Genomic DNA, 9,380 nt, shown 5'->3' with positions numbered 1-9,380 from the left:
TACGCCACTGACGGTCTTTCAGAATCAGTATTTCAGTACGTTACGCGACAATGCTGTATTGCAGTTGACCGTAGCGTAAATCGTCGCCTATGTATTTCTTACTTATTGATTATAATAATTAATGGTACCTAGTAATTTATAGTCAATGGCAGGGGTTAAAGTGGGGGGGACGCAGCAGGACTCAGTCCCCTTACCTCTCACGGTGGTTAAAAAACGTCCCCTTTAACAAATTAGGATTTTATACATTAGACATAAAATTATATATGAAACGCTTAAAAGTTAAAACTATATAATATGGAGACATTAGTCCCCTCTGGAATTTTTTCCCCTCTTAAACCTCTGGTCAATGAACAATGGTACTAGAGCAGTAGAGCATAGTACGTGGTTCCTAGATAACGAGCCGGAACCTATTTATTAATCAAATCTCCTGTTTGCTTAAAAATATCAACCAATAAATAAAGCATACAATTTATTATATTTTAACCCATTTACTTTTTTAAATACATATAAAATAATAATTTCAATACGATCAATTACTTTTTTTTTCACTATCTAAGTGTGTCACGATTTTTATATTATAACTAGGGCTCGTATTTTAAAGCATAACAAATTACAAAAATCACAAATTTGTTTTAATTAAGCAAAAATATAGCATGACCAAAAATTAAAATGAATTAGTTGTAAAACTGAATAATTTATTTAAATTAAAAAAAGAATTCACTACCACATGTATTTGGCAAGATTTTCAGTAGTGAAACTGAGTATTATATGACAATATTTTTATGCATATAGAAAACCAAGCAATTTAGGTACTCAGGGGCGAACTGAGGCCCTGAAGGTCCAGGTGGGTATAAGTTTTAAAACTACCAGACAAGAGACTCATGTTACAATGTTTATTTTAAATAAAATAACTTTTTAAGGAACTTATAACAAAATGAAAAAAATTCTGTAGGTTTATACTCAACTAAATTTAATATAATAAAATAAAACAAATTACTCCAATATGAAAATTTTTAAACTTTATTATACAAATAAAATTAATACAAACAATTTTTTTATACAACCAAGTTCCACATAATAAAAAAACAAGTTACATCAATATTAAAATCTTAAATCTTTTTCAATACAAATAAAATAAAAAATTTCAAAAATAAATGTATTGTTTTTAATTTAAACACTATTTTTAATACTAATTACTATTATTGTTTTAAAAAATTAATAAATTACACATATTCCAAAAATGAATTTAAAATAACTATCATAGCCTTCACGGCTGCAGTCTGACTGTTCCAGTTACTTAATTTTTGTAAATAGTACTTATTGTAATATTGTAGTCTTCGTTCTCGTGGGAATGATTACTGTGTGGAATTGAAAAATTATTAAACATAACAAATATAGCTCGAGGCCCAAACATAAAATGTCTAGAGGGCCTGGATGAGTATGGCCACTTACCCACCCTGCCAGTCTGCCCCAGTAGGTACTCATTTAGTCCATACTGCGTATTACGGATTTTCTTATTAATTAAATTACATTGTTTTTATTACTATATAGAATAATAAATATAATATTCAAATTCCACACATAAAATAACTGAAAAAGCATTTATATAAAAAAAAGCAAAAATAAATTGGTTTATTTGGAATGAGAATGACATGAAACGAATTTATGTATAAAAATTAAATTTCTATCTCATATATATAAAAGAAACATTTGCTTTAAAATCCGAGCCCTAATTTTTTTTAAATTATAAATGTAGCTCTACAATTATTACAATCCGACCCCTAGTTATAACTCATAATAAGTGATCTGAAGTACTTTTCGTGAGATAGTTTGAATAGTTTGATCATCTATAACATTTTAAGAAGTTTTGATTAGTAGGTTGTAGCTATTGTAAGTATAAAATATATTGATATACCTATTTACTTGTTTTTTAATGTAATATAGGAAATTGATTGCTATACATAAGATCTATTAAATAAATACTATTTTAGTATAATTATTAATTTTTCATTACTTAATCGTAAAAATTTGCCATGCCTATTTAAAAAAAAACAATTTGTATACAAACTAAACGCATTTATAATAATATGATCTATATAAATAAAAATTATGAGTATGCACTTAAAAATGTACAGAACACATTTAACATTTAAGCAATAATATATATTATTAATTGAAACACAACATTTATATTGAATAAAAATTGATTATTATTATAATTTATTGATAACTTGAATGAATAGTACTTGATACTAGTGTTCATAGACAATGGATAAATAACAAACAATATAATTTTATTGAATGAAATGTTATATTATTATTTATATAAAAAGGGCATAATACAAAATGTAAAATTTTCTGCCATAAAAAAAGATGATTCTCTATAACAATTTAATGTCAAAAATTGCAAAAGAATTGAAAAAATTAATATAGCAATGAATAGATTTGATAGGTGCCAACGAATAATTGTTTTACTTAATTTTTAAATAAAAGATAAGCAATATTTTTTTCTTGATTTGTAATGTATACCTAACCTAACCTGTGTTTATGAGACCGAAGTATCAAATTATGGATAGAATGTGCTATTAAAAATCACGCTAAAAGTATTTCCTTACTGTATTTCACCAATTGTATGACCATATCTAGAAGGTTGTTGATTAAAGCTTTTATTGTGGATTCATTGTTTCTTGTTTATGTGGTAGAATGAAAACAGTAATCATCCAATTTGCATGCAGTTCATTAAAACAAATATTTTATTAATAATATTTTAACATTATCTTTTTTACATTTTATCAAGTAAATAATTTCACTTATTTTTACAGTGGATAAGCTCAGCTCATGTCCACCGCCCATGAAATAAGCCAACTCCGAAAAACTTGAAAGCTTATATAGGTTGTTGCTTTAGTAATTTTCTTTCTGCCTCCCATTATTTTGAATAATACTGTTATACTATAATGTAATTAGAAGTCTTAAAGCAATTTTCAACATAAACGAGTTTAGTATTTATGTAGGTAGTCAGTAAATCATTATTTTGAGCAGAATTAAATTATGTTAAATAGTTATTTGAGTGAAATAATAAATTTAAAAAGTAGATTCTATTAAAATTTGTAACTGTTTAATTAAATATGTTCAGTTTGAATTACTGCAGGGATTCTTGTGGAGACAAACTTTTTTTTACTTGTTTCAAAGCAAAAACTATTTTGACAGTCTCTGCAATAAGTTATGTGTATGTATTCGAAATGTCATTAATAGCAGCATAATGACATAATTAATGATGCTGATTCATCATATAGGACACTAAAATTGTGTTATTTGTAGTTAAAATTATTATTTGGCCAAATGGTTTTACCTTTAAATGCATCAATTCCGTAATTTCTGATACTTACATTTTTGTAAAGCTTATCAATTGTGAACACTCAGGGAAGGCCATGAACTAAGATGTATCTTAGAGTATGGGGAAAGCTGATAAACTTTAAATTATCTACAATTGTAAAATAAATAATAATATACTGTGTTAACTTAATTTAGCACAAAAAATTGTATTTTTAATCAAATATTAAAATAACTCTAGAACGTTGCTACTTATGACCACTGATATTAGTAATAAATTACATAATATAAATATCTTAAAAACCGTTTTTGAAACCCATTGAATAGATTTAAGACATTTAAAAATAGTACAAATATACTACTTTTTTTTAAACAATACAAGTATGTATTTTATTTGGATTAGGTATATCATAAAATATAATAATTTAGTTTTAACAGTAATAATATTATTATTTATAGACTAACCTTCAATTCTTTCAAGTACTATACAGGTAGAATATTAAATTAATTTATAAATGTTTGATCAGAAATGCAGATAATGCTCATATATGAACAGAATTATATAAAAAATATAATATAGTTTATACTAAGGTAGTAAGGTGGATCATTCCACCTTGAGTTATACTTATATATCATAAACAAAATATTAATTTTAATTAGTAGGTAATAGTTTTTTTTTTTATAAAAATTTTAAAACTAAACTAAAAAATAATCAAATATTTTAAATGACTATTAACTAAATAGACATGTAGTTCAATATATAGTTAAATGATCAAATTTTAATTAGTCTTGGGCTGCGATAGTCCTTCCAATTCCTAGCCAATCAATTAATGTTCTCAATACTATCATTAGTTATATTAAATAACAACTATCTAATGTAATCATATATTATGTTTTTTATTGTATGATTTTTTCACAAAAAGCATATAAAATTTAAATTAAAAAAAATGAAAGTTGAGTTAATATTATTTATAGTTTGTCTGCAATTTTTTCAAGACAATACTTAATCTTTTGACAACATCTTCTAGTAGACTGGAAGCACCAATACGGAATAAACTTGCTTTCAACCAATCATTTCCCAATTGGTTCTTTACCAATATAAGCCAACTAAGTGCCTGCTCATTAAATTTAATTCCTCCAGCGGGTTTAATACCAACCTACATACATAGTTTAACAAAAGTTTTATACTTTAAAGAAATTCCTACAATTTGTAACAGAAAATTTTATAATAAGATATAATTATGTACCTGATAACCAGTCACATCATGATATTTTTTAATTGCTTGACACATAATAACACCGTGAGACAATGTGGCATTCTCGGCTTCTTTTCCTGTGTAACATCATAATTATTTTAACATCAGGTAAAAAGTAACAGTAACCATAAATAACACTTAAAAAATCACAAAAATCAATAAGAAATATTCTGTCATTATAAGTGCAAAACTCTGAAAACTTTTTGTTAAGAGAAATCTAACATTTTTATGTTACCACCCACTCACTCACCTTCTTTTTAGCAATCTCTATTTAAGAAGTGAAGTGATATATGGGTTTGACACTACTGTGTCATTAACAAACATATTGTATAAAGTGTAAGATGAAATAAAAGTTAACAAACAGATTTTTACAATAATTATTTAAATCATCAGTTTGTTTCTAGTGTCAGACAAAAGATAAACAAAAACACATAGAATTAATATGAAAAATAAAAATATAAAGGATTTTACGTATCAAAGTACTCAGAAAAATATTCTGCTTTAGAATATGAAATTAAAACCCTAGGTTGTCATTCAAAAAAGTAAAAAACTTTAAAAATTATAAGGATAAAAAAAATAAAAAAACATAATTTTTTAATAAAAACATTGTTTTTCTAACAACATGAAACTTTGTAAAATAGTATATTGTGTGGCAAAGGCGGGAAGTAACCAATTTCATTGCGGGCGTTGGGTGCCGCATTTCGCCCAAGACTGAAATGGTCTTCCCGCGCGAGCCACACATACTATTTTTTGTCACGCCCCTGCGTTCATGGAAAAGGTTATGCAGGGATCTATGCAACAATTATATTATTACTATTCTATAAAAACAATTTCATGGAAGACATTTTATTTTATTTCAAAATTACAATTTTCACTTTGTATATTTTATTATTGTACCTAACTGATAAGATTATTATACTAATATACTATATTATTACTAACGCATCGCTCGACACACTTATCTAGGAACAGTGCAAATTAAATATGTTTAAATGTTTATGCGTCATGCAAGGAGGTTATACATTTAAGATGTAACCAAAAGTTTATGTTTTGTAAGAACCGTGGTAGGTATACATTTTAGTTTCTGGTTGTGCAGGGGATACGCATCCGGCAGCCGGCACTTTTGGGGATTTCTTCTTTTCCGCCCGGCACTTTTGGGGATTTCCTCTTTTCCGCCCAGCACTTTTGGGGATTTCCTCTTTTCCGCCCGGCACTTTGGGGATTTCCACTTTACCGCCCGCTGGATGGAAAAAGGACACTTTTGAATGCTTCAACCGTGGTCGAAAACCAAACTTTCGGTGCAGATGTGACAAAAAAATATTTTCAAAAACATTGATACTTTTTGAAATAATGAGTGGTTCATGATAAAAAAATCACCCTGTATATAAATCTTTTTTCTTAATATTAATATATTATACCTAAATGTATTATACATTTATACCCTTTATGTTTCATAACTTTAATGTTGATAATAGGTGAACTCGCAACAATATGAAAGCTAACAACATAAAATTGGGGTTTGTCGATTGCAAATTTGCTATGTTGTGCATGAATAAAAAAGAGAAAACCAATCTACAATGACTGCCTGTGAATAGCTTATAATTAATCTTATGTAATTGTATATTATTATATATTTATAATTCATACCAGTAGATGTTTTAATAAAGTCTGATCCAGCCATCATAGCTGTCATAGCCATTTTATACACGGTATGATAAGAATCCAATTCAGTAACAGACAGAATTGTTTTCAATGTAACATCACCATTAACACACAAACTTTTTATGGAACGTAAATCATGATATAATCTATTAAAATCACCAATATTTGCAAGACCACGATCAATTACAATATCTATTTCTGCTGCTCCCTGTGAAATTGCATATTCCACTTCAGTTATTCGACAACTCAAGGGTACTTGGCCCATCGGAAATCCTCCGGCAACTAAACATGTTTATTATTAAAAGTCACAATGTAAAAATATTTAATTTAATATGTACTCACCAGAAGCAATATCTATGTGTTCATTTAGACAATTTATGATTTGTACAGCATCAGATACACGCACAGAAGATACACAAACCGTTTGAGGAGTCAATGTACTGGTAGTGAAGTAGTTATAAATTTCACAAGAATGATTGGATGCCATACTTTCAATATCAGTTTTTAACATTTTTTTGGTATAATATAGAGCCTAAAAATGTTTAATAAACTTCAATATAAATAATCATAATTAACATAAAACAGAAATTTACCTAAGTAATTATAATTTTCTTATCTGTTAATGTAACAGAAATCTCCACTAAACCATATTTTTAGTATAACCTTAAACAGTCAAATCAAACGTAACTAGTAAAACTTTGGCAATAGTTTTTTTTTTTTTTTTTTTTTAAGAAAAACAGTTCAGTTATCTGGTATACGATATCTTTTTTATAAATATAGATTTAGATTAATTTCATTTTAGAAACACCTAGATCAAGGTGTTAGTTTAGATTTGATTGTATTTATAATATGAAAACATGTATTGATGCTCCATGTCACATCTACAATACACACTTTAAAGTACTAATACTAATATCATTGTCCCTAAAATGAATACTGTACTTGGGTAACAAAGCCCTAAATATAAGTTTATTCAACTTTGTATTGATTATAATTTTAAGTTTCTTAATGTATATAAAATATATATCTAATGTTTTGCTTCAATAACTGTTGTTTGTTTTCTTTTTTCTATATAAATTTTTAATTTCAAATAGCTATATAAGCAATATTATTATGCAATATTTAAATCTTTTATACGTATCTACAAGCTCTAGGTCAACATCTAAAGTAAAGAATAGGTTAAACTTAACCTTTTCTATGATTTAGCTTTTTAAGATACAACCATTTGTTACAACTTGTAATTTAATATTTATACTGACCGTCATATGATTTACTACTATTTTTCATATAGTTATAATACTTACTATCAAACTCTCTCTTTTCAGCACAAACTTAATTTTGAAAAAAGAATCAAAGTTTTAATTATTCTTTGTATTTTGTTATATTATTTATCTTATAATTGGTACCAATAAATATTATTATTATTATTTAACAGGTATAAAATAATATTATTCCTCAATATTAATTAAATAATAATAATTTAAAATAAAATTTAGTCAATTTTCTATTGTAAATAATAAAATAATTTGTTTTAGTATTTCAATTAGTTATTGTAGTTGATATTATACTAAAAGAATATTGTAAGTTATTACTTAATACCTTGTCTACAAGAGCTTCAATATTTTTATGATTGTCTGTGGAATTGAGTGAAGTAAGATCCATAACATGAATCAAGAGCCCCAAATAAGAAGCTTCTACTTCAGGTAAAAATCCAACTTTAGTACATCTATCACACTCGTCCACAATTGTCACAATATCCTTATCTTGATTTTCATTACGCTCTAGCATGTTTTTATCTGAAAATAAATTTCATTAATGATATATTTATATTAAAAGTGTGTTCTTGTAAAAATAAGATTTAACATATTAATTTCATGACCTTCAGCAGTAACATAACAGTCAATGTGTTAAAGCATTGAATACACCAAATGGGAATTGATATCTGGTAAGCTGTATAAATTTAAATGTGACACACAGTCATTTTTTTTTGTACAATTCACGTGTATTATAGGATAAGGATAGTTTAATGTAAAATAATAGATATAATCTCCTCACCGAAAAGTATTCCTGGATTTGACATCTTTGAATAGCTTTGGCAGTATTCTATTGTTCATACAGTGTTCAGTGATAGTCTGTAAGAATAATACAACGTACAATTACTGTCTATTAACAATTTGTATAGTATTACATTAATAAGCTACGTATGAGATGAAACTACGATAGGTAATATATTTTTGTGGTTATCGGTTTAACTCGGATTACACATGAGTTGCTGTTTTTTTTTTAATAATATACTATTACTTATTAATTTTACCTTCGGGAGTTCAAAGTTTAAATAGTTATAAACAGATTAGTATGTGGTATCATAATATAGAAGCGTAAGTAATAAACTAAGAAGTAATGAGAAATAAGAATTAATTTTGAACTATGAACATGGCGTTAGTAAATAGTAATATTATTATGATTTATACCCATAGATAATATATAATATATTATCTATGTTTATACCTAGTACATCTTGATAAAAGAAAAATATTTAAATGTGATAACAATACTATAGATAAACGGCACGATTTTGGATAAGTGTCATAAAGACGTAGATAACAAATAACATGCAACTGACAATAATTATGACAACAGACAAGTGACATTAGTGACAACAGCACAGTGCCACAGTATTGGTTGTATTTGTATGTACTTGGTATATTTTAATATTTAAATATTTTTATTTGAAGCGTGATGATAGGATTTTCTGGATAATTCAATTAAAATCATTCGTTTATAAATTATCGGTCTGTAGGATACTTCGACGGGCATAGACCAGTTGCGCCTAAATTTTAGGCAAATTTTATCACATGCCAAAACTAGATGGCTATCGCTGTCTCCTGCAATTGACAGAATTATTTTATTTTATTTTAATGTTTGATGGCTTAAAGTCGTATTTCTTTCACAAGATTCGAGTCCTAAGATATTGGTTGACTTTTTTCAAAACGTCACTGCTCTATTATATATGAAATTTATACAAAGTATGCTTAAACTGTTCAATAATTATATTCAAAAAATTGAAGGGGAAAAAATGTCGGCATTTGAATTAATTGATATATTAAACAGTTTATTAAATAACTTAAAAAA

At 26.5% G+C, this 9,380-nt stretch overlaps 1 protein-coding gene across 2 annotated transcripts; it reads right to left on the bottom strand.

Moving 5' to 3' along the window:
• Positions 1-4,208: 4,208 nt before the first annotated feature.
• Positions 4,209-8,723, bottom strand: Dera (deoxyribose-phosphate aldolase). 2 transcript variants are annotated; one of them, XM_089220198.1, is made up of 7 exons: positions 8,563-8,723; positions 8,304-8,380; positions 7,848-8,044; positions 6,591-6,780; positions 6,234-6,530; positions 4,578-4,663; positions 4,209-4,487 (listed from the first exon to the last, which is right to left on the bottom strand). In XM_089220198.1, exons 2-7 carry the CDS (start codon positions 8,326-8,328, stop codon positions 4,296-4,298), a joined length of 987 nt encoding a protein of 328 aa, XP_089076324.1. In that variant the 5' UTR covers positions 8,329-8,380; positions 8,563-8,723; the 3' UTR covers positions 4,209-4,295. The 2 variants fall into 2 exon arrangements, with proteins under 2 accessions (XP_089076324.1, XP_089076325.1); XM_089220199.1 differs by having other exon boundaries at positions 8,437-8,720.
• Positions 8,724-9,380: the final 657 nt, after the last annotated feature.

This window comes from Diuraphis noxia, unplaced genomic scaffold (assembly GCF_037042655.1).
Source record: "Diuraphis noxia isolate RWA-SAM2 unplaced genomic scaffold, SU_Dnox_SAM2 contig0002, whole genome shotgun sequence".
In the NCBI taxonomy this organism is placed as follows: Eukaryota; Metazoa; Arthropoda; class Insecta; order Hemiptera; family Aphididae; genus Diuraphis; species Diuraphis noxia.
This window is presented reverse-complemented; position numbering and strand designations above follow the sequence as displayed.

Excerpts from the sequence above, each read along its gene's own strand:
- Dera (XM_089220198.1), bottom strand. The coding sequence starts at position 8,328 with ATGTCAAATCCAGGAATACTTTTCG. Across the intron at positions 8,045-8,303 it reads AAATCCAGGAATACTTTTCG|ATAAAAACATGCTAGAGCGT; the intron begins GTGAGGAGATTA and ends ATTTATTTTCAG. Across the intron at positions 4,664-6,233 it reads CTTTATTAAAACATCTACTG|GAAAAGAAGCCGAGAATGCC; the intron begins GTATGAATTATA and ends GATGTTACACAG.